This window comes from Crinia signifera, chromosome 4 (assembly GCF_055691185.1).
Source record: "Crinia signifera chromosome 4, ASM5569118v1, whole genome shotgun sequence".
Lineage (NCBI taxonomy): Eukaryota > Metazoa > Chordata > Amphibia > Anura > Myobatrachidae > Crinia > Crinia signifera.
In genome coordinates this window covers 336,519,168-336,545,034 of record NC_139220.1, presented here as the reverse complement: position 1 = coordinate 336,545,034, position 25,867 = coordinate 336,519,168, and the positions used below count along the sequence as shown (strand labels likewise).

Here is a 25,867-nt window from a genome sequence, read left to right as displayed (position 1 = left end):
GGCTCAGCACAGGCGCCGCTCTCTGCTCCGGCTAGATCACACTCCCCCGGCCGCTCACATAAAAAAAAAATACATGCGTCTGCGGCCGCGGCACCCCTGGGACATCGCTGCGGCACCCCAGGGAGCCGCGCGGTGCACAGTTTGGGAACCACTGCAAGTTTTCTGCCCCCCCCCCTGCAAGTGCCAAAACGATGCTTCAGCAGCTACAGGGACTCGAAAGAACTTCAACTCCCAGAATCCCCCATCCAGGCGCAAGGATTCTGGGAGTTGTAGTGCGAGCCTCCTGTGACAGCAACTGGGTTGCCTCGGCGTCCTGGGCTGGTTGGTAGGGGATGGAGGATGCCAGGGAGAGGAGAGCTGCCTAACGGGGACACAGGTACCGTTCTGCTTTTCTTCATCAGCACTCAGGACACTCATCCCTGCTAATTCAGCAGAGCCCTCGCTTCTCCGTCGGCCATCTTGGTACAGCCAAGTGAAGCCTCTCAGAGTACTCCCCCTGGTGGTGGCTTTTGCGCATGCGCAACAAGTTGGAGCTCCTATCTCTATAATGGGGCATGTTTCACTAAATTATAAAAAAACTGTACCTATCTGAAAATCCTCAACCCCAAAAGGCACTCCACTGGGACAATATCTACCTAATAAAACAAACCCCAAGTTTTAATTGTTCCTCTACCCCGAGTTATGCCTTCCCAAAAAAACCCTCATAGACTAACATGGGTGACAAAGTGTCATTTCTGAAATGTCAGAAAAAAACTGGCAGTTGGAAGTTTAGATCGCTCCCAATTGGTCATTTTTTAATATTTCGCCCTGAAATTTGGTACGCAGCACCGGTTGACGATTCTACGCGTACATGCCAAATTTCAGCTCAGTACGCCCAGTCACTTTTGAGGTGCAGTCCCTCAAACACCATGCCCCCATCCGAAAAGTTCCCTATGGGAAAAATCCGTTCGTTGGATTCAGCCTTAATATAAGGGCACTACCGTGCCCTTATAATATATATATATATATACAGGGGCAAACGCAGGATTTTCAGAAGGGGGTTTCCAGAGGGGCGGAGCAAAGCACGGAGATGGACACTTAGGTGACCAAGTATATGCCGGGTCAGTTAAAGTATTATAGATAGACCAAATATATATATATATATATATATATATATATATATATATATATATATATATATATATATATATATATATATATAAATAATAATAAAAAAAAAAATATATATATATATATATATATATATATATATATATATATATATATACATACATACATACATACAGGGGCATCAACAGCAGTGCAGACCCCTGGGCATAGCAATGTATTGGGGCCCCTACCGATCCTCCAGCGGTAGGTGTGGGGGAAGCGTTGATGTCCCGCAGGTGGTAGGGGGTATTATATCAACCGCTCAGCATGTAGGGCCTGGATCAGTAATTTCCACTAATTACCCCTTTACTGCACAGATGGTGGGAGATGGGGTGGGAGAAGGGGGCATTGGGCTGAATGAAGGGGCCCTGATACATGACTTCCAGGGTGGTAGAGGATGTTTAATATGCAGAGGAGGGGTGTATAGTGGAGCGGGCTTATTATTCATAATTTTCTGGTGGGAAGACAGCTTGCTTGACTGCAGATATCTCCAGTTCCCGGAAATATATTTCTTAGATTTTAATGGAATTAAAAACTAGAGAATCCCACCTACCAAATGGTATTGTGGACTAGGGGATCAGAGTTCAGGAGGCAGAGCAATCCGCCAACAAGTATATAAAACTACATACCAGGTATGTGGAGCTGGAGCAGTAACCAGCTGCTGGAAGGCTGATATCTCTGGTTCTGGGCACAGTAGAGACAAGCTACTAGTGTCCATCAAAGGGGGAGAGTCCCAGCTTTTGGAATATACCCTCAGAAAAACTCTAAGTCAGACAGAACCTGAAATATCTGACTGGGAATAGCAATTAACAGGGTTGGATGGGGACCACTATTTTGAAGTCAGATATCTCCGGTTCCCAAGGGCCGATTTTTAAAATTCTAGTACCCATGGAAAGAGGGGACCCTCAGCTTTCAGCCTAGGGTCCAAAGACTCCTAGGGGGGTTTCTGGGTACTCAGAAACCCCCCCTGCGTGCGCTACTGCAGTGGTGTGACCAGTATCAGCATATACTCAGTACCAGTATACAGAGCAGTGTATGGATACAATGGGGGAAATTTACTAAAGGAAATTTGTAAAAAATAGGTGTATTTGTATCCAGAAATACACTTATTTTTGTCATTTACTATCCCGGAAATACGGCAATTCGTATTCGTATTGATAGCACATCCATACGACTACGAATTGCCGTATTTTCAGGATAGTAAATGTCAAAAATAAGTGTATTTCTGGATACAAATACACCTATTTTTTTTACAAATTTCCTTTAGTAAATTTCCCCCAATGTAGCGGTATAACAGCAGTGTGACCAGTACCAGTATATACTCAGTATCAGTATACAGAGCAGCGTATGGATACAATGTAGCGGTATAACAGCGGTGTGACCAGTATCAGTGTATACTCAGTATCAGTATACAGAGTAGCGTATGGATACAATGTAGCAGTATAACAGCGGTGTGACCAGTATCAGTGTATACTCAGTATCAGTATACAGAGCAGCGTATGGATACAACGTAGCGGTATAACCGCGGTGTGACCAGTATCAGTGTATACTCAGTATCAGTATATAGAGCAGCGTATGGATACCATGTAGCAGTATAACAGCGGTGTGACCAGTATCAGCGTATACTCAGTATCAGTATACAGAGCAGCGTATGGATACAACATAGCGGTATAACAGCGGTGTGACCAGTATCAGTGTATACTCAGTATCAGTATACAGAGCAGCGTATGGATACAATGTAGCGGTATAACAGCGGTGTGACCAGTATCAGGGTATACTCAGTATCAGTATACAGAGCAGCGTATGGATACAATGTAGCAGTATAACAGCGGTGTGACCAGTATCAGCGTATACTCAGTATCAGTATACAGAGCAGCGTATGGATACAATGTAGCAGTATAACAGCGGTGTGACCAGTATCAGTGTATACTCAGTATCAGTATACAGAGCAGCGTATGGATACAATGTAGCAGTATAACAGCGGTGTGACCAGTATCAGGGTATACACAGTACCAGTATACAGAGCAGCGTATGGATACAACGTAGCGGTATAACCGCGGTGTGACCAGTATCATTGTATACTCAGTATCAGTATACAGAGCAGCGTATGGATACAATGTAGCGGTATAACAGCGGTGTGACCAGTATCAGATTATACTCAGTATCAGTATACAGTGCAGCGTATAGGTTAAATTGTAGCGGTATAACAGCGGTGTGACCAGTATCAGTAGTATACTCAGTATCAGTATACAGAGCAGCGTATGGATACAAGGTAGCGGTATAACAGCGGTGTGACCAGTATCAGGGTATATACAGTATCAGTATACAGAGCAGCGTATGGATACAATGTAGCGGTATAACAGCGGTGTGACCAGTATGAGGTTATACTCAGTATCAGTATACAGAGCAGCGTATGGATACAATGTAGCAGTATAACAGCGGTGTGACCAGTATCAGTGTATACTCAGTATCAGTATACAGAGCAGCGTATGGATACAATGTAGCAGTATAACAGCGGTGTGACCAGTATCAGCGTATACTCAGTATCAGTATACAGAGCAGCGTATGGATACAATGTAGCAGTATAACAGCGGTGTGACCAGTATATACTCAGTATCAGTATACAGAGCAGCGTATGGATACAATGTAGCAGTATAACAGCGGTGTGACCAGTATATACTCAGTATCAGTATACAGAGCAGCGTATGGATACAATGTAGCGGTATAACAGCGGTGTGACCAGTATCAGTGTATACTCAGTATCAGTATACCGAGCACCGTATGGATACAATGTAGCAGTATAACAGCGGTGTGACCAGTATCAGCGTATACTCAGTATCAGTATACAGAGCAGCGTATGGATACAATGTAGCAGTATAACAGCGGTGTGACCAGTATATACTCAGTATCAGTATACAGAGCAGCGTATGGATACAATGTAGCAGTATAACAGCGGTGTGACCAGTATATACTCAGTATCAGTATACAGAGCAGCGTATGGATACAATGTAGCGGTATAACAGCGGTGTGACCAGTATCAGTGTATGCTCAGTATCAGTATACAGAGCAGCGTATGGATACAATGTAGCGGTATAACAGCGGTGTGACCAGTATCAGCGTATACACAGTATCAGTATACAGAGCAGCGTATGGATACAATGTAGCGGTATAACAGCGGTGTGACCAGTATCAGCGTATACTCAGTATCAGTATACAGAACAGCGTATGGATACAATGTAGCGGTATAACAGCGGTGTGACCAGTATCAGGTTATACTCAGTATCAGTATACAGAGCAGCGTATGGATACAATGTAGCAGTATAACAGCGGTGTGACCAGTATCAGCGTATACACAGTATCAGTATACAGAGCAGCGTATGGATACAACGTAGCGGTATAACAGCGGTGTGACCAGTATCAGTGTATACTCAGTATCAGTATACAGAGCAGCGTATGGATACAATGTAGCAGTATAACCGCGGAGTGACCAGTATCAGCGTATACACAGTACCAGTATACAGAGCAGCGTATGGATACAATGTAGCGGTATAACAGCGGTGTGACCAGTATCAGCCTATACTCACTATCAGTATACAAAGCAGCGTATGGATACAATGTAGCAGTATAACAGCGGTGTGACCAGTATCAGCGTATACTCAGTATCAGTATACAGAGCAGCGTATGGATACAATGTAGCGGTATAACAGCGGTGTGACCAGTATCAGCGTATACACAGTATCAGTATACAGTGCAGCGTATGGTACAATGTAGCGGTATAACCGCGGTGTGACCAGTATCAGTGTATACTCAGTATCAGTATACAGAGCAGCGTATGGATACAATGTAGCGGTATAACAGCGGTGTGACCAGTATCAGGTTATACTCAGTATCAGTATACAGAGCAGCGTATGGATACAACGTAGCGGTATAACAGCGGTGTGACCAGTATCAGGTTATACTCAGTATCAGTATACAGAGCAGCGTATGGATACAATGTAGCAGTATAACAGCGGTGTGACCAGTATATACTCAGTATTAGTATACAGAGCAGCGTATGGATACAATGTAGCAGTATAACAGCGGTGTGACCAGTATATACTCAGTATCAGTATACAGAGCAGCGTATGGATACAATGTAGCAGTATAACAGCGGTGTGACCAGTATCAGCGTATACTCAGTATCAGTATACAGAGCAGCGTATGGATACAATGTAGCGGTATAACAGCGGTGTGACCAGTATCAGCGTATACTCAGTATCAGTATACAGAGCAGCTTATGGATACAATGTAGCGGTATAACATCGGTGTGACCAGTATCAGGTTATACTCAGTATCAGTATACAGAACAGCGTATGGATACAACGTAGCGGTATAACAGCGGTGTGACCAGTATCAGTGTATACTCAGTATCAGTATACAGAGCAGCGTATGGATACAACGTAGCGGTATAACAGCGGTGTGACCAGTATCAGTGTATACTCAGTATCAATATACAGAGCAGCGTATGGATACAACGTAGCGGTATAACAGCGGTGTGACCAGTATCAGGTTATACTCAGTATCAGTATACAGTGCAGCGTATGGATACAATGTAGCGGTATAACAGCGGTTTGACGAGTATCAGTGTATATTCAGTATCAGTATACAGAGCAGCGTATAGATACAACGTAGCGGTATAACAGCGGTGTGACCAGTATCAGTGTATACTCAGTATCAATATACAGAGCAGCGTATGGATACAACGTAGCAGTATAACCGCGGTGTGACAAGTATCAGGGTATACTCAGTATCAGTATACAGAGCAGCGAATGGATACAACGTAGCGGTATAACAGCGGTGTGACCAGTATCAGGTTATACTCAGTATCAGTATACAGTGCAGCGTATGGATACAATGTAGCGGTATAACAGCGGTTTGACGAGTATCAGTGTATATTCAGTATCAGTATACAGAGCAGCGTATGGATACAATGTAGCGGTATAACAGCGGTGTGACCAGTATCAGTGTATACTCAGTATCAATATACAGAGCAGCGTATGGATACCATGTAGCAGTATAACAGCGGTGTGACCAGTATCAGTGTATACACAGTACCAGTATACAGAGCAGCGTATGGATACAATGTAGCGGTATAACAGCGGTGTGACCAGTATTAGTGTATACTCAGTATCAGTATACAGAGCAGCGTATGGATACAATGTAGCGGTATAACAGCAGTGTGACCAGTATCAGGTTATACTCAGTATCAGTATACAGAGCAGCTTATGGATACAATGTAGCGGTATAACAGCAGTGTGACCAGTATATACTCAGTATCAGTATACAGAGCAGCGTATGGATACAATGTAGCAGTATTACAGCGGTGTGACCAGTATATACTCAGTATCAGTATACAGAGCAGCGCAGGGACCTCTTGAATGGCCTCTTTGTGTCATACACAGTACTGCTATAAGGGGGAGGGGCGGTCACATGAGCAGTCAGCTGATGAGGAAGAGCTGCTGGTGTCCTGTGTGTGCAGAGAGTGCAGGGTGGTATATGCAGGTACCTACACTATACAGGATGCTGGGGGTGTGCATGGTATAAGGATATAGGTAACGTGTAGCATTGTATGTAGTATGATGTACTGATCACACATGTGCAGGATGGTATATGCAGGTACTTACACTATACAGGATGCTGGGGGTGTGCATGGTATAAGGACATAGGTAACGTGTAGCATTGTATGTAGTATGATGTACTGATCACACATGTGCAGGATGGTATATGCAGGTACTTACACTATACAGGATGCTGGGGGTGTGCATGGTATAAGGACATAGGTAACGTGTAGCATTGTATGTAGTATGATGTACTGATCACAGATCACACATGTGCAGGATGGTATATGCAGGTACATACACTATACAGGATGCTGGGGGTATGCATGGTATAAGGACATAGGTAACGTGTAGCATTGTATGTAGTATGATGTACTGATCACAGATCACACATGTGCAGGGTGGTATATGCAGGTACATACACTATACAGGATGCTGGGGATGTGCATGGTATAAGGACATAGGTAACGTGTAGCATTGTATGTAGTATGATGTACTGATCACAGATCACGCATGTGCAGGGTGGTATATGCAGGTACATATACTATACAGGATGCTGGGGGTGTGCATGGTATAAGGACATAGGTAACATGTAGTATGATGTACTGATCACAGATCACACATGTGCAGGGTGGTATATGCAGGTACATACACTATACAGGATGCTGGGGATGTGCATGGTATAAGGACATAGGTAACGTGTAGCATTGTATGTAGTATGATGTACTGATCACAGATCACACATGTGCAGGGTGGTATATGCAGGTACATACACTATACAGGATGCTGGGGGTGTGCATGGTATAAGGACATAGGTAACGTGTAGTATGATGTACTGATCACAGATCACACATGTGCAGGGTGGGTATATGCAGGTACATACACTATACAGGATGCTGGGGGTGTGCATGGTATAAGGACATAGGTAACGTGTAGTATTGTATGTAGTATGATGTACTGATCACAGATCACGCATGTGCAGGGTGGTATATGCAGGTACATACACTATACAGGATGCTGGGGGTATGCATGGTATAAGGACATAGGTAACGTGTAGTATGATGTACTGATCACAGATCACACATGTGCAGGGTGGTATATGCAGGTACATACACTATACAGGATGCTGGGGGTGTGCATGGTATAAGGACATAGGTAACGTGTAGTATTGTATGTAGTATGATGTACTGATCACAGATCACGCATGTGCAGGGTGGTATATGCAGGTACATACACTATACAGGATGCTGGGGATGTGCATGGTATAAGGACATAGGTAACGTGTAGCATTGTATGTAGTATGATGTACTGATCACAGATCACACATGTGCAGGGTGGTATATGCAGGTACATACACTATACAGGATGCTGGGGATGTGCATGGTATAAGGACATAGGTAACGTGTAGTATTGTATGTAGTATGATGTACTGATCACAGATCACGCATGTGCAGGGTGGTATATGCAGGTACATACACTATACAGGATGCTGGGGGTGTGCATGGTATAAGGACATAGGTAACGTGTAGCATTGTATGTAGTATGATTACAGATCACGCATGTGCAGGGTGGTATATGCAGGTACATACACTATACAGGATGCTGGGAATGTGCATGGTATAAGGACATAGGTAACGTGTAGCATTGTATGTAGTATGATCACAGATCACACATGTGCAGGGTGGTATATGCAGGTACATACACTATACAGGATGCTGGGGGTGTGCATGGTATAAGGACATAGGTAACGTGTAGCATTGTATGTAGTATGATGTACTGATCACACATGTGCAGGGTGGTATATGCAGGTACTTACACTATACAGGATGCTGGGGGTGTGCATGGTATAAGGACATAGGTAACGTGTAGCATTGTATGTAGTATGATGTACTGATCACAGATCACACATGTGCAGGGTGGTATATGCAGGTACATACACTATACAGGATGCTGGGGGTGTGCATGGTATAAGGACATAGGTAACGTGTAGCATTGTATGTAGTATGATGTACTGATCACAGATCACACATGTGCAGGGTGGTATATGCAGGTACATACACTATACAGGATGCTGGGGGTGTGCATGGTATAAGGACATAGGTAACGTGTAGCATTGTATGTAGTATGATGTACTGATCACAGATCACACATGTGCAGGGTGGTATATGCAGGTACATACACTATACAGGATGCTGGGGGTGTGCATGGTATAAGGACATAGGTAACGTGTATGTGTTGCAGGGTAACCAGGGTACTGTGGGTATATATGTGATATGGTAATATATAGGTAATATGTGCAGCTCCTTATGTATGTAGTATGATATACTGATAAGAGTACACGCATGTGCCCCTTACTTAGTGATGACCTCGGAAAACTCCCCCCTCCTACATTACCGTCTCTTCAGCGTGTCAGATGGAGCCCTCGCCCTCTGTGACGCGGATTCTGCTACCATGGTGGCTGGTCCTGCACCCCGCAAGCTCTCCACCTTCTTTGGGGTTGTGGTTCCCACCGTCCTGTCCATGTTCAGCATCGTGGTCTTCATGAGGATCGGTGAGTTGCCCCTAGCCGGGCATTTGTTGTCTTTGTGGTAACATGATCCGTCTGTGTGATAACATGATCTGTCTGTATGATATCAGGGGGTGTCTGTGTGGTGACGCGCTCCGTCTGTGTGGTAACGCGCTCCGTCTGTGTGGTAACGCGCTCCGTCTGTGTGGTAACGCGCTCCGTCTGTGTGGTGACGCGCTCCGTCTGTGTGGTAACACAATCCGTCTGTGTGGTAACGCGCTCCGTCTGTGTGGTAACGCGCTCCGTCTGTGTGGTAACGCGCTCCGTCTGTGTGGTAACGCGCTCCGTCTGTGTGCTAACGCGCTCCGTCTGTGTGCTGACGCGCTCGGTCTGTGTGGTGACGCGCTCGGTCTGTGTGGTGACGCGCTCGGTCTGTGTGGTGACGCGCTCCGTCTGTGTGGTGACGCGCTCCGTCTGTGTGGTAACGCGCTCCGTCTGTGTGGTAACGCGCTCCGTCTGTGTGGTAACACAATCCGTCTGTGTGATATCAGGGGATGTCTGTGTGGTAACGTGCTCCGTCTGTGTGGTAACGCGCTCCGTCTGTGTGATATCAGGGGATGTCTGTGTGGTAACGTGCTCCGTCTGTGTGGTAACGCGCTCCGTCTGTGTGATATCAGGGGATGTCTGTGTGCTAACATGATCCGTCTATGTCAGGGCTGGGCAACATCGGCCCTCTAGATGTCGATGAACTACACATCCCAGGATGCTTTGCATTAGTTTTGCTATGTGGCCATGCTGAAACTGATGCAAGGCATGCTGGGATGTGTAGTTCATCAACATCTGGAGGGCCGGTGTTGGCCAGCCCTGGTCTATTCGCTAACATGATCCGTCTGTGGTGAGGCGCTCGGTCTGTGTGGTGACGTGATCCGTCTGTGTGCTAACATGATCGGTCTGTGTGGTGACGTGATCCGTCTGTGCGCTAACATGATCCGTCTGTGCGCTAACATGATCCGTCTGTGCGCTAACATGATCCGTCTGTGCGCTATCATGATCCGCCTGTGTGCTAACATGATCCGTCTGTGTGCTAACATGATCCGTCTGTGTGGTGATGCGCTCGGTCTGTGTGGTGACGTGATCCGTCTGTGTGCTAACATGATCCGTCTGTGTGCTAACATGATCCGTCTGTGTGCTAACATGATCCGTCTGTGTGCTAACATGATCCGTCTGTGTGCTAACATGATCCGTCTGTGTGCTAACATGATCCGTCTGTGTGCTAACATGATCCGTCTGTGTGCTAACATGATCCGTCTGTGTGCTAACATGATCCGCCTGTGTGCTAACATGATCCGTCTGTGTGCTAACATGATCCGTCTGTGTGATAACATGATCTGTCTGTATGATATCAGGGGGTGTCTGTGTGCTGACGCGCTCCGTCTGTGTGGTGACGCGCTCCGTCTGTGTGGTAACGCGCTCCGTCTGTGTGGTAACGCGCTCCGTCTGTGTGGTAACGCGCTCCGTCTGTGTGGTGACGCGCTCCGTCTGTGTGGTAACACAATCCGTCTGTGTGGTAACGCGCTCCGTCTGTGTGGTAACGCGCTCCGTCTGTGTGGTAACGCGATCCGTCTGTGTGGTAACGCGCTCCGTCTGTGTGGTAACGCGCTCCGTCTGTGTGGTAACGCGCTCCGTCTGTGTGGTAACGCGCTCCGTCTGTGTGGTAACGCGCTCCGTCTGTGTGGTGACGCGCTCCGTCTGTGTGGTAACACAATCCGTCTGTGTGGTAACGCGCTCCGTCTGTGTGGTAACGCGCTCCGTCTGTGTGGTAACGCGCTCCGTCTGTGTGGTAACGCGCTCCGTCTGTGTGGTAACGCGCTCCGTCTGTGTGGTAACGCGCTCCGTCTGTGTGCTAACGCGCTCCGTCTGTGTGCTGACGCGCTCGGTCTGTGTGGTGACGCGCTCGGTCTGTGTGGTGACGCGCTCGGTCTGTGTGGTGACGCGCTCCGTCTGTGTGGTGACGCGCTCCGTCTGTGTGGTAACGCGCTCCGTCTGTGTGGTAACGCGCTCCGTCTGTGTGGTAACACAATCCGTCTGTGTGATATCAGGGGATGTCTGTGTGGTAACGTGCTCCGTCTGTGTGGTAACGCGCTCCGTCTGTGTGATATCAGGGGATGTCTGTGTGGTAACGTGCTCCGTCTGTGTGGTAACGCGCTCCGTCTGTGTGATATCAGGGGATGTCTGTGTGCTAACATGATCCGTCTATGTCAGGGCTGGGCAACATCGGCCCTCTAGATGTCGATGAACTACACATCCCAGGATGCTTTGCATTAGTTTTGCTATGTGGCCATGCTGAAACTGATGCAAGGCATGCTGGGATGTGTAGTTCATCAACATCTGGAGGGCCGGTGTTGGCCAGCCCTGGTCTATTCGCTAACATGATCCGTCTGTGGTGAGGCGCTCGGTCTGTGTGGTGACGTGATCCGTCTGTGTGCTAACATGATCGGTCTGTGTGGTGACGTGATCCGTCTGTGCGCTAACATGATCCGTCTGTGCGCTAACATGATCCGTCTGTGCGCTAACATGATCCGTCTGTGCGCTATCATGATCCGCCTGTGTGCTAACATGATCCGTCTGTGTGCTAACATGATCCGTCTGTGTGGTGATGCGCTCGGTCTGTGTGGTGACGTGATCCGTCTGTGTGCTAACATGATCCGTCTGTGTGCTAACATGATCCGTCTGTGTGCTAACATGATCCGTCTGTGTGCTAACATGATCCGTCTGTGTGCTAACATGATCCGTCTGTGTGCTAACATGATCCGTCTGTGTGCTAACATGATCCGTCTGTGTGCTAACATGATCCGTCTGTGTGCTAACATGATCCGCCTGTGTGCTAACATGATCCGTCTGTGTGCTAACATGATCCGTCTGTGTGCTAACATGATCCGTCTGTGTGATATCAGGGGATGTCTGTGTGCTAACATGATCCGTCTGTGTGGTGACGCGCTCGGTCTGTGTGGTGACGCGCTCGGTCTGTGTAGTGACGCGCTCGGTCTGTGTGGTGACACGCTCGGTCTGTGTGGTGACGCGCTCGGTCTGTGTGATTACACGCTCGGTCTGTGTGGTGACGCGCTCGGTCTGTGTGATTACACGCTCGGTCTGTGTGGTGACGCGCTCGGTCTGTGTGATTACACGCTCGGTCTGTGTGGTGACGCGCTTGGTCTGTGTGGTGACGCGCTCGGTCTGTGTGGTGACGCGCTCGGTCTGTGTGGTGACGCGCTCGGTCTGTGTGGTGACGTGATCCGTCTGTGTGGTGACGCGCTCGGTCTGTGTGGTGACGCGCTCGGTCTGTGTGTAGACGCGCTCGGTCTGTGTGTAGACGCGCTCGGTCTGTGTGTAGACGCGCTCGGTCTGTGTGTAGACGCGCTCGGTCTGTGTGTAGACGCGCTCGGTCTGTGTGTAGACGCGCTCGGTCTGTGTGTAGACGCGCTCGGTCTGTGTGTAGACGCGCTCGGTCTGTGTGTAGACGCGCTCGGTCTGTGTGGTAACGTGATCCGTCTGTGTGATGACCCGCTCGGTCTGTGAGGTAACGTGATCCGTCTGTGTGATGACACGCTCGGTCTGTGTGATGACACGCTCGGTCTGTGTGATGACACGCTCGGTCTGTGTGGTAATGTGATCCGTCTGTGTGATGACACGCTCGGTCTGTGTGATGACACGCTCGGTCTGTGTGGTGACACGCTCCGTCTGACTGCTGAGAAGACTGTGATCTTATTATGATCAGACACGCCAGTCACAGCATGTTATTAGGGAACAGTCCCATTCATTATTACAGTACATGCCTGATACTCAGCAGAGCCGTCCGTGTGTCCTGGGAGCTGTTCCCCCAAACACTCAGCTGCCCCCACACTGCTGTGTTCCCTGCAGCCGGGTGAGGCACCTGCCCTCAGAGGCAGGGCAGCCCAGAGGAATGCTGGGCCCCAGTAAAATTTTGGGGGTTTGGCCACCTCCCGCGCTTAGGCCACGCCCCCAAAATGTTTAGAGGGGGTGAAAGAAAACTCTTAACTCAGCATTAGCAGGACACACCTACAGCATGTGCTGTGCTAACAGCAGGCTCAGCATGAGCTTACACGCTGTCAGCGAGACACACATGGTCGGTCCAGGGCCCCTCCAGGAAGCCCGGACCTGCTCCCCCCCTTATCTCTCTCTGCCTGGCTTTATAACATCGCCCCCACTGTCTGTATGATACAACTGTGCGTGTGTGTGATACGACTCTGCAGGATGACATTGTGTCCCTGTATGATACAGCTGTGTGTGTGTGTGTGTGTGTGTGTGTGAGATACGACTCAGCAGGATGACATTGTGTCTCTGTATGATACAGCTGTGTGTGTGTGAGATACGACTCAGCAGGATGACATTGTGTCTCTGTATGATACAGCTGTGTGTGTGAGATACGACTCAGCGGGATGACATTGTGTCTCTGTGTGATACAGCTGTGTGTGTGTGTGTGTGTGAGATATGACTCTACAGGATGACATTGTGTCTCTGTATGATACAGCTGTGTGTGTGTGTGTGTGTGATACGACTCAGCAGGATGACATTGTGTCTCTGTATGATACAGCTGTGTGTGTGTGTGGTACGACTCTGCAGGATGACATTCTGTCCCTGTTTGATACAGGTGTGTGTGTGTGTGTGTGATACGACTCAGCAGGATGACATTGTGGGTGACATTCTATGCTTTGCGCTAAATGCGCATGTTTTATTCGCGCACCACATCGCCGCAAATCGCCTTTTTTCAATTTGCACTTTTCAGTCAAAATGCGCATATTTAATGTGATGCGCATTGGAGGGTGAAAAGTGCGAAGAGGGGCGATTTGCGGCGAAGTGGTGCGCTGTATTTAGTCCTGAAAATGTGCGATTTTCATGTCTGAAAATCGCACGTTTGCAGGACAGCGCAAAGTTAAAAAAAAAACGAGCGCGGGGTCCCCCGCCCGAGCATAACCGGCCCCGGGCTCACTGAGCCGGTGCTGGTGACATAAAATCAGGGTCCCCGACAAATAGGGGTCCCCTTGATTTCATGAAACCAGCACCAGGCTCAAGGTCCGGCGCTGGTTCCCAGAATACGGGGGACAAAATGACTAGGGGTCCGCCATATTTTAAGAACCAGCACCGGACACAACCAGCCAGCAGGGTAATGCCACAGCGGGGGAAAATTAATATATAAGCTCCCGCGGCCAAAGCATTAACCCCCTGGCTGGTCAGCATGGGCAGGGGTCCTGGGGAAGTGGGGACCCCCCCAATGAAGGGGTCCCCCCCCTCCAGGACTTACCAGCCCATGCTGATAGTCTGGGGCTGTCCCCGATGCCCCTGGGCGGTGGGCATCGGGCTAATGGCTTGTGTAAAAAAAAGAAGTACAACTATTGTTTTATACTGGCGAACTATGAGGCCCAGCAAGCCTACCCTGCATGCTGGCACTTGGAGAACCACAAGTCCCAGCATGCGGGGCATTAAAGGGCCCGCTGGCACTTGTAGTTCTGCAGTACAAAAAATAGTTAACAAAATCACACTGACACACTGTAAAATAAAAGTTTAATACACACAAAACACACACACACTGATACTTACCTACCTTGAGCCCGTAGGTCGGTCCCTGGATCCTGGGTCCGTCCTCCGGGGCTCCAGGGCAGAAGAGTCCGGTTCCGGGGCCTTGGTCCTGGTTCCGGGGCTGGTCCTGGGGTTCCGGGGCTCCTGGGCTGCAGAATCCGGGGTCCGGGATCCGAGGTAGTCCCCAGGGGTACCTAAGGAAGCAAATCCAACTCACCTGGTCCCCGGCGACGACCTCGGAATCCTCTCCGGTGACAGCGCTGCTCCTATCTCGTACCCGGCTCACAGGACTTTGACAGGCGCAGAGATGTTTCCTCCTCGGCATCTCTGCACAGAATGATTTCTTGGCCAATCAGGAGCCGAGAAAGTCGGCTCCTGATTGGCCAGAAATCATTCTGAATACAGACACCGAGAAAGTAACATCTCAGCGCATCTAGAGCAGAGATGTTTCCTCCTTGGCGTCTCTAGTTAGAATGATTTCTGGCCAATCAGGAGCCGACTTTCTCGGCTCCTGATTGGCCAAGAAATCATTCTGTGCAGAGATGCCGAGGAGGAAACATCTCTGCGCCTGTCAGAGTCCTGCGAGCCGGGTACGAGATGGGAGCAGCGCTGTCACCGGAGAGGATTCCGAGGTCGTCGCCGGGGACCAGGTGAGTTGGATTTGCTTCCTTAGGTACCCCTGTGGACTACTTTGGATCCCGGACCCCGGATTCTGCAGCCCAGGAGCCCCGGAACCCCAGGACCAGCCCCGGAACCAGGACCAAGGCCCCGGAACCGGACTCTTCTGCCCTGGGGCCCCGGAGGACGGACCCAGGATCCAGGGACCGACCTACGGGCTCAAGGTAGGTAAGTATCAGTGTGTGTGTGTGTTTTGTGTGTATTAAACTTTTATTTTACAGTGTGTCAGTGTGATTTTGTTAACTATTTTTTGTACTGCAGAACTACAAGTGCCAGCCCTTTAATGCCCCGCATGCTGGGACTTGTGGTTCTCCAAGTCCCAGCATGCGGGGTAGGCTTGCTGGGACTCATAGTTCGCCAGTATAAAACAATAGTTGTACTTCTTTTTTTTTACACAAGCCATCAGCCCGATGCCCACCGCCCAGGGGCATCGGGGACAGCCCCGGACTATCAGCATGGGCTGGTAAGTCCTGGAGGGGGGGGACCCCTTCATTGGGGGGGTCCCCACTTCCCCAGGACCCCTGCCCATGCTGACCAGCCAGGGGGTTAATGCTTTGGCCGCGGGAGCTTATATAATAAGTTTCCCCCGGCTGTGGCATTACCCTGCTGGCTGGTTGTGTCCGGTGCTGGTTCTTAAAATACGGGGGACCCCTAGTCATTTTGTCCCCCGTATTTTGGGAACCAGCGCCGGACCTTGAGCCTGGTGCTGGTCTCATGAAATCAAGGGGACCCCTATTTGTCGGGGACCCTGATTTTATGTCACCAGCACCGGCTCAGTGAGCCCGGGGCTGGTTATACTCTGGCGGGGGACCCCGCGCGCGTTTTTATTTTAACCCTTTATTTTATTTTTTTACAGCAGAACCCTGCACAGAACATTGCGATTTGTGCAGGGTTCGGGCTCATTCGCCAAACAGACCCTGGTCTGAAATAAGTGCGATAATTAGGCACCTAAAAAATGCGATGTGCAAATGCGCATTGCATTAAATAAGCGACTTGTATACTTTTCTATACGAAAACATCTGGATGCGATAAAAATGCGAATTAATCTCGCAATTTTAATCAGCATACCTTAACGCACATAATATGCGATTTCAGTCCCTTAGCGCATCCCATTAAATTAACGATTTAATGGGAAAATGCGATATCGCAAAAAAACGCTAATCGCAGTCCATAGAATGTCACCCTGTGTTCTGTATGATACAGCTGTGTGTGTGTGTTACGACTCTGCAGGATGACATTCTGTCCCTGTATTAAACAGCTGTGTGTGTGTGTGTGTGTGTGTGTGTGTGTGTGTTTTACAACTCTGCAGGATGACATTGTCTTTGTAATGTGATAACTCTGTGCCCAGCTATTGTTGGTTGGAGGCAGCAATGCTATCCAATGTGCCACCGTGTCATTCTCCTCCCCTGTCTCTCTGGCACGCAGGGTTTGTGGTGGGACACGCTGGCCTCTTGCAGTCGCTCCTCATGCTCGTCGTAGCCTACGCCATCATCTGTCTGACCGTTCTGAGTGTCTGCGCTATTTCCACCAATGGCGCAGTCCAAGGAGGTGGAGCCTACTGTATCCTTCTGCGCATGGCCCCATGTATCGCTGGTAAAGGGCACCTGGGAGACGAGGCTGAAGTCGGCTTCTTATTCAGAAAATTTGAATATTAAAACAATTAAATGAAGCAGGATGATTAAGTTATTATTGTACAAACAAAAAAAGATCCGTGACACGAATCTCAATTGTATTTTGCCTGTGCCAATCTGATATTAGTCATTAAGGTGCCTATTGCATTATTGTGATTAGCCTTTTCTTTTAACTTAAACCTTGATTAACCTTAGAAGAGAATCACACGGACACATGACCTGAAATAACCACACGGACAACCACTGCGTAAGTTTAAAAGGTCAACGGTATTTATTGTGGTATGACCCTATTGAAAAGGGATGGCCTGGAGAGCGCTTGGAGACCAGCTAAGTCACAAACGTTTACAATGGCGGCGACTACAACGCCCCAACTTGTAACCAGGGCGATGAACCGCCCCCATTGGATTCAAAGCACAGCCTGCGCTGTGACTGTCTTGCCGCCCCTCTTAGTACATGGTGAGGACAGTTCTAGTAAGTGTCCAACGTCCCCCCTCGGGGGCAGGACTCACCAGCATTCCTGGCAGAGGGTGGCAATACTTCAGTGACCTCCTGTACTTCAAACTTGACCGCTGATCGAGAGCGCCCTCCCGCCACAGCTAGGTTCAAAAATTGCCACTTAAAGACAATTACTGCAGAACCCAAGCCCGCCAACCCTATCAATACGCTAAAGCAAACCAAGAGTAAAACAACATAATCCCCTGCAACAACTAAACAAGTCCTGAAGGAGGACGGCCATGCCTCGGACAACAATGCTAAAAGACCATTCCACCGGAGACCCCTGACACCAAACCAATGTACTGCCCTTGCCCCTAGCTCTACCCAGGCCCTGACAGCTAACTGATGCTTGGATGCCCAAAAAATAAAGGAATGCCCGACGAACCAGACAGTGGCATGAGTCGTTGAAGGGGGGGGGGGGAAGGGCTGAAAAAGAAAACCCTAACCTGTTAGCATTCAAACTTAAACTGTACGATGCACAACGTAGGGTTAGACAGATAATGCACAACATAAATTAGTACACTAGAATCCAAGTGAAGGTGAAAACCTTAAAAAACCTCCGGTGGACTTGAGGGGGGGGAAGCCAATTGAAATCAGCCCTATATCGGAGGAAAAAGTAAAAAATTCCCTTCACAACCTCGATTTGGATCCAGCGCCACAGGCGCGTGCTAAACCTTATCTAAACGAATATAAGATTTATAAGCGGAGGACTTCCAGCGGCCGAGTTCTTGTATGGCATTCACTGAAAGACCCTCCGCTGCTGCGTTGGTGGCCGCACCAATACGGAATGAATGCGTCCCGTAGTCGGCGACCTCCAAACCCAACGCAGCCACACAGCGCTTAAACACCGCAGTGAACTGAAAGCGCATCAAAGGTGATGCATCTGCATGCGCAAGGAACTGCGCCGGAGGGGTCGGCCTCAGAGGCAGGTATGCCGCGGCCAGACGCACGGGGCATATTTCCCCCTCCGGCTGGGACTTCAGGGTAACCCAGCGGCCTCTGCCCATCTGATCGGTCTTAGACCGGCGGATCTTGCAAAGGACTAAACCTTCCTGGAAGACCATGTCTTCATACCGCAAACCGGAATCAGTGGCGCTCTTATTGGCCGCTACAAGTTCGCTTACCCTAAAAGCCCCAAAAAACGCAAACGAGAACGCCACTCGAAAGAGCGACGCCTCCTCTGCGCTTTCCGCCACGCTCTGCACACAGTTAATTAACTTACGGAGCATCAGCAGATCAATCGGCTTGCGAGAATCTGCTGCCACCGGGCGTTCTTTCGCCCACCCCCGCAAAGCCTTTGTCAATACAAAGGACTTGGTGGGGTCACGCGCCCCGCGTAGCCTGGCGTGGAAAGCTATCCCTGCTAGGGCTGCTGACCTGGCGGACTTTGACCGGCCCAAACTGTAATGCCCCCATACGAACGCCAGCAAACGGTCATCGACCGACTTACCGCTGTTCGCCGGGGACTCCTGAAAGGCCTCCCAGTCCTGTTGTGCCGCAGCGTTAGCCCTACGTGTGGAAGGGGCCAGGGATCGCAATGCTAGCCCCATCATGTCTGTTCTACAATCTGCCACACAGAATATGGACAAGAAAGCCCCAGGGGTGATGCGTCCGGAGCCAACTCACGAAATTTCGCGAAGTTGAACAGCGACAGCGCATCAGCTATGCCGTTTTCCACCCCCGGAACGTGCTGCGCCATGAAATGAATGTTATGCTGCAGGCAGTGCAACACTAAATGCCGCAACAGACATAGGGCCTGAGGTGAAGAGGTACGCTGGTTGTTAATGGCGTGTACCACGCCCAGGTTATCGCACCAGAACACGATCGTCTGGTTCGCTAACCTCTGAGCCCATAACCCCACTGCCACAATTATGGGAAAGAGCTCCAGCAACAATAAGTTGGCAGTAAAACCTCTGTCTACCCATGACCGGGGCCAAGGAACAGCGCACCACTCCCCCTGGAAAAATGCCCCAAAACCCGTGGAACCAGCAGCGTCTGTAAATAGCTGAAGCCTCGCATTAGGCGCAGGTTCAGAGGGCCAGAGCAATTCCCGGTTGAAGTTTACCAGAAATGATGCCCAGACGACCATGTCGTCCCTAATTTCCCGAGACAACCTGACCATGTGTCCCTGCTGTAGCCCTCTCCAACTTGTGGCAAAACACCCTGCCCATCGGTATCACCCTGCATGCGAAGTTCAGCGAACCCAGCAAAGACTGGACCTGCTGAAGTTGGGCCCACTTCCGCGGTAAGCATTCCCTTATGAGCCCCAGCAACTTGCTGACTTTGTCAGCCGGGAGGTGACAGCAGCCTGCCGCAGTGTCGATCTCAATGCCCAGGTACGATATTACACATGTGGGCCCCTCGGTTTTGTCGTCGGCGACAGGTACCCAGAGGGTCCGAAATACCTCGATCGCCTTAGACAACACGAAAGCACAGGTATCTCCGTCTCCCGGTCCCACAAAGAGAAAGTCATCCAGGTAATGTGCCACTCCAGGGCACCCTGAGGTTTCCTGGATGCACCAATGCAGAAAAGTGCTGAACTTCACAAAGTAGGAGCAAGAAACGGAGAAACCCATGAATCTGAAGGATTTAGGGTGTAAGGGGAGCAGGCGGAAAGCGGACTCAATGTCCAACTTTGCCATCAGGGCGCCCCTGCCAAAACCCTGTACCAGTGTAAGCACCTCGTCAAACAGTTGATATCGGACAGCTCGTCAGGAATCGCATCGTTAATGGATGACCCATGAGGATGAGACAGATGTTGGATGAGCCTATATTTGCCAGGAGCTTTCTTGGGCACCATGCCTAACGGCGAGAAGCACATGTCGCTCAATGGCTCGGAGGCGAATGGGCCAACCATTCTGCCCAACGCCACTTCGGCCTGTACTTTCTGTCTCACCACCTCGGGAAACTCCACCGCCGATTTTAGATTCCTGTGGGACACCACCCTAACATCATCTGAAATAGGCAAACTAAAACAATAACGAAAACCTTGTAATAAAAACAAATCGTCCTCCCTATTGGGGTAGGATCGCAACCGCAGTTCCAACTCGTCTAAGACTATGGGGGAGGGGGCCTTACTTAGTGCCAGCGTTGTGCTCGCCACCCGCGCCTGACTTACAGGACTTGGCCGGGTGGTTGGCTCCACAGTTGCAGCACTCGTGGCGAAAACGACATTTCGCGCCTCTGTCGCACTTGGAGTCATTAAACGCGTAGCATTTGCCTTTTGCGGCGGGCTTGGTCCCCTTTTTTTCCAGCAAGAAATGGCTTCTTATGTGTTGCCTCTGCACCCGGTTGGCCTTTCCCTATGACCTCCAACCAAATCTCGACATGTTTCAAACCCATGGGCATTACGCGGGTGCCGTCGTGGGTCAGACGAAACTTGTCGTCGTAATCCCTCCACGCCGTGCCCTTGTAAGCCAGGAACGTCTCGTTCACCAGGAATATGTACCTGAGGACATTGCTATGTTCCTCGGGCCTGGTGTCCAGGTAGCATGACGCAAATATGAGGAACCCCTTTAGCCAGTGGTGAAAACTCCTATAAGGGTTTTCACCGGCACCAGCAGCTTTCCTGGCCTTTTCGTGTTCCGTCTTCATATCGCTGGTCAACGTGAAGACGTCCACGAATTTCCCCTTGGCTATTTTCCCCTTAATGCCCTTGCGCAAGCCGCGGGATACCGCCGTGTTGCTGCAATGGACCATGTCCGTGGATGGCTGTGTCGCCTCCGTGGGCTTGGGTTTGCCGGTCTGTTTACCACCGCCCACCTTTTTTGCTACCGCTAACCTGGTTAGCTTACAGGGGCGTCTACTGGTATCTGACCCATCACTGCTACCAGATGAATGGCCAGACGTGGAACAAGAAGAATCAACATCGTCATCATCATGCTCACCATTGCCCGGTATGTCCATCGCGCCCAGAGACCCAGCCGCCAGCGATGTTCCTGCAGTGGCCCCAGGGAGGCCCGATGCTGCCTCGGCTGTGGAAGCCAGCGTCGTGGATGGTATTTGGCCCTCCGGCCTTGGTTCATGGTTGCCATCTCTGGAGGGACGTCCCGCTTCTGGGCCCGATAGCTGCCGCACGGCTGATACCTCGGGAGAAGTAGAACATGTTAGCGAGTCATTGGAGACCCCAGGTAATCCTACCACCCCGTGGGGCTGGGAAACCGCGGCTGACGTCACGGTAGCTCTGCTAGCAGCCGGGGCCCGGGCATGCCACGAACTGGGTGCGGCTGGGAAACTATGTTGGAACCCTCCGTAGGCGCCCTGTGGGTACTGCGGGGGGAAGTGCTGCTGGTTTGACCAGCCCTGCCCAAAGTAGTAGGGGTAGTGACCCCCCCATACCGTAGCCTTGGAAACCCTGATGGCCCGGGCCCGCCCCAAGTGCGGCTGGTAGGCCTGATGTATGCTGGGGCCCTGAGCCGCCTGTGGTGGGTAGGGCCATGTAGAGGCGAACTGCTGCCCGTCCAGCGGAGGGAACACCGTTGGAAAATGGGGAAGTGACCCGGGATAGTGTCCCTGCGGTGGTTCTCCGCTGCAGGTGGCCCCCTGTGACGGGGTCCAGGATCCCCCCGGCCCAGGGGGTGGCAGCTGAGGAAGCTGGTGAATGGGCCCCACCAGGGGAGCCCTGGAGGGAGGGGTGCCCTGACTGGGGATGAAACCCCCTATGTGGACGCTAATGGTACCCTGTGAGAGCACTGATGCTATCTGCCCAGCAGGTGGTGCTAGAGCACCGTGACCCACTCTGAGCATATCCTGCAGGGGCTCGTATCCACCGCCTTGCCCGGGGGTTCTGGCACCCCCATGAATGATAGGCCAGTCTGACCTGGCGCCTGGCGTGGAGGGGGGCTGGGAAGCCGCCGTAGTGGAGCTCCTGTGCTGCGTCTGATACCCCCCAGCCACCGCTCGGGGCTCATTCCCTGCCGCGAGGGGGCTGGGGAGAGGGGTAGCGCTAACCCTGCTTGCTTGTGCGACATAGGGGGATCCAAGCGGCGGCCCGGGGACTGTGCAACCGTGTGCACACCCCACGCCCCGCTCGGCGCATGTGCCTGCCTAGCGCCAGACAGATCCAGCGGCGAGTCGGGCGGGGAACCGCCATCCACGCTCGGAGGTGGGGAGGGTGACACGGAATAAGCTGAGAACCGGGGAGGGCTGGCTGGCGTGTTGGCGCTAGGCCGCGACTCCCGGGCGGTGACCCCACGTGCTGCTGCGGCAGACAGGGGACGATCCGAGTCGGAAAGCCAGCGGGGAGGGGGGTCTGCCTCTGAGAGCGGCGCATGTTGCTAAAGCAGCAGGAAAGTTTAAACAAGTTCCTAAGAGTACTTAGCTTCGTTTGTCTGTCCCTGCAGCTCGACGTGTCCCTGACCCTGAAGAAATCCAGACTCAAGAGGAAGATGGATCACCTGACTACCCCTTATATACCTCTACCTAAGCTACCACCCCTTCTACACCTGATTGGCTACACCTACAACCCTGCACTTCTATGGGTAAGTGAACTCTATTCCAGCTTTTGTCATACCATCCCAAAATGCACAGGCTCTTATAGGCCCTCATGCCTATGCAGCCCTCGTTTTTTCGAAATAGGCTGGCAAAGGGGCATAGGTCCCAGATTTTATCATTCTGAATAAATGGTGTCCTGCAAGGGTTAAACAGCGTTGGTCAAACAATATGAGTGACATTTAATAGGATGATATATATTGACTTTTGCGTTTTGTTTTTATTTGTAAAAAAATAAATGTCTGAATTTCCACATTTAGCCTGACCCTATTATGGGATGTTTTCCCATAATAAAATATACAACCCACAAATTTTAATAGGATGCAATTTTTTGAAAACGTGACCAAAAATCGTAAAACAAAGTTCAACTTGCCGAGTATGACCGAACCATGCACAGTCCAGTGTGATTAGTGCATGGTTCTGTCCAAAAACAATGTGTAAAAGTTAAAATTAGAAAACAAAGGCAACTACAAGACCCAGCGGGCCCTTTAATGCCCCACGTGCTGGGACTTGTGGTTCTCCAAGTCCCTGCATGCAGTGCGGGCTTGCTGGGACTTGTAGTTCCACAACATTACACAATAGTTTTATCTAAAATTAACCGCTTATCAGCCCGGTGCCCACCGCTCCAGGAGCATTGGGGACAGCTCCGAGCTTCAGCCTAGCAGGAGTCACTCTGGAGGAAGGGGGGGGGGGGTCCCCCTTATTTGGGGGGTCCACACTCCCCCAGGGTCCGTGCCTGGTCTGACCAGCAACGGGGATGAATGCTTTGGCCAGGGGCCCTAGTCTTTACATCCCCTGTATTTTGGGAACCAGGACCGTCACTTGAGCCTGATGCTGGTTTTAGAAATCCTGAGGATCCCCTATGTCTTTTGATCCCTGGACCAGGACCAGTTATTTTAGCCCGGGACTGATTATGCTCAGTAGGGGTGACCCCATGCCGTTTTTTTTTTCTAAATTGAACTTTATAAAAAAAATACAAATTAGACAGAACGATACACAGATCGCACTGTTCTGTGCATGGTTATGTCAAACCCGGCAAGTTAAACTTGGTCTATTTGTTTTGCTATTTTTGGTCACGTTTTCCAAAAATTGCATCCTGTTAAATTTGCGAGTTGTATAGTTTATTATGGGAAAATATCTGGTTGTGAACTGAAGTGTGAGATAAAATCGAGAGGTCAGAATGTGCGTAGCCTGACCCTAATGCTCCCCTTCCTCTTCCCGTTGCCTGACCCTTCTGCTCCCCTTCCCCCCCCTCCTGTAGCCTGACCCTAATGCTCCCCTTCCCCCCTCCTGTAACATGACCCTAATTCTCCCCTTCCCCATCCCGTAGCCTGACCGTAATGCTCCCCTTCCTCCTCCCGTTACCTGACCCCTCTGCTCCCCTCCCCCCTTCTGTAGCCTGACCCTAATGCTCCCCTTCCTCCTCCCGTTGCTTGACCCCTCTGCTCCCCTTCCCCCCCTCCAGTAGCCTGATCCTAATGCTCCCCTCCCCCCCCTCCTGTAATCTGACCCTACTGCTTCCCCCCCCTCCTGTAGCCTGACCCTACTGCTCCCCCCCCCTCCTGTAGCCTGACCCTACTGCTTCCCTTCCCCCCTCCTGTAGCCTGATCCTACTGCTCCCCTTTCTCCTCCCGTAGCCTGACCCTACTGCTTCCCTTCCCCCCTACTGCTTCCCTCCCCCTCCTGTAGCCTGACCCTACTGCTTCCCTTCCCCCCCTCCTGTAGCCTGCTTCCCTTCCCCCCCTCCTGTAGCCTGACCCTACTGCTCCCCCCCCCCTGTAGCCTGACCCTATTGCTTCCCTTCCCCCCTCCTGTAGCCTGACACTACTGCTTCCCTTCCCCCCTCCTGTAGCCTGACCCTACTGCTCCCCTTTCTCCTCCCGTAGCCTGACCCTACTGCTTCCCTTCCCCCCCTCCTGTAGCCTGACCCTACTGCTCCCCTTTCTCCTCCCGTAGCCTGACCCTACTGCTTCCCTTCCCCCCTCCTGTAGCCTGACCCTACTGCTCCCATTTCTCCTCCCGTAGCCTGACCCTACTGCTCCCCTTTCTCCTCCCGTAGCCTGACCATACTGCTCCCCTTTCTCCTCCCGTAGCCTGACCCTACTGCTTCCCTTCCCCCCTCCTGTAGCCTGACCCTACTGCTTTACCCCTGGACCTCCCCGACCCTCCTCTACTGTAGTCTCTGGCAGTCTGTGCAAAAGGTCAGCATTTTACATCATGACTGTTGACATTGTGGTGTCGGCATTATACTGTAAACATGATGGTGAGATCCTGATTGCATTATTCATCTGTTTCTGGCTCCTGATCTCCTGGGGAATCCGTGCCTTGGTTTTAGCAATGAACGCTCTATTTCAGTTCTTGCCAATGGCCTCGCTCCAGAGTATCGTCACTGCAGAACATCTCCCTTCCATCCAGAGCTGGGGTAAGTGTTCTCCTAAGTGTCGGGGGTCACCACTGGCACAGCACATGTGACCTGCAGGCCAGGATAACGGGAAAGCATGTGGAGTAATGTTCCTCCTCGTTAGCCATGTTCCTTCCTTAACGATGCCCCAGTTATGATCTCCCGCACGCTGGGCCCAGAGTTCGGGGGCAGTATCGGCCTGATGTTCTACCTGGCCAATGTGTGCGCCTGTGGGGTCTATGTCCTGGGACTGGTGGAGGCCGTGCTGGATCTGTTCGGGGAAGGTCAGTTCTTTGCTTCCTCTGAGTTCCCCTCTCATGCCCCC

The 25,867-nt window shown here is 50.7% G+C and overlaps 1 protein-coding gene across 7 annotated transcripts in view; it reads left to right on the top strand.

Moving 5' to 3' along the window:
- Positions 1-311: 311 nt before the first annotated feature.
- SLC12A9 (solute carrier family 12 member 9) overlaps positions 312-25,867 on the top strand; it is a 58,893-nt gene continuing 33,337 nt past the window's right edge. The window contains exons 1-4 of one of the 7 annotated variants that reach the window (XM_083185824.1): positions 312-376; positions 9,106-9,297; positions 16,951-17,085; positions 25,695-25,826. In XM_083185824.1, coding sequence (XP_083041950.1) covers positions 340-376; positions 9,106-9,297; positions 16,951-17,085; positions 25,695-25,826 — 496 coding nt within the window. In that variant the 5' untranslated portion in view covers positions 312-339. Of the gene's footprint in view, positions 377-6,544; positions 6,691-6,715; positions 6,741-7,606; positions 7,622-8,118; positions 8,144-8,903; positions 8,918-9,105; positions 9,298-16,950; positions 17,086-25,694; positions 25,827-25,867 lie in introns of those variants that run through there. The other 6 variants (XM_083185823.1, XM_083185825.1, XM_083185828.1 and 3 more) reach the window with 6 other exon arrangements.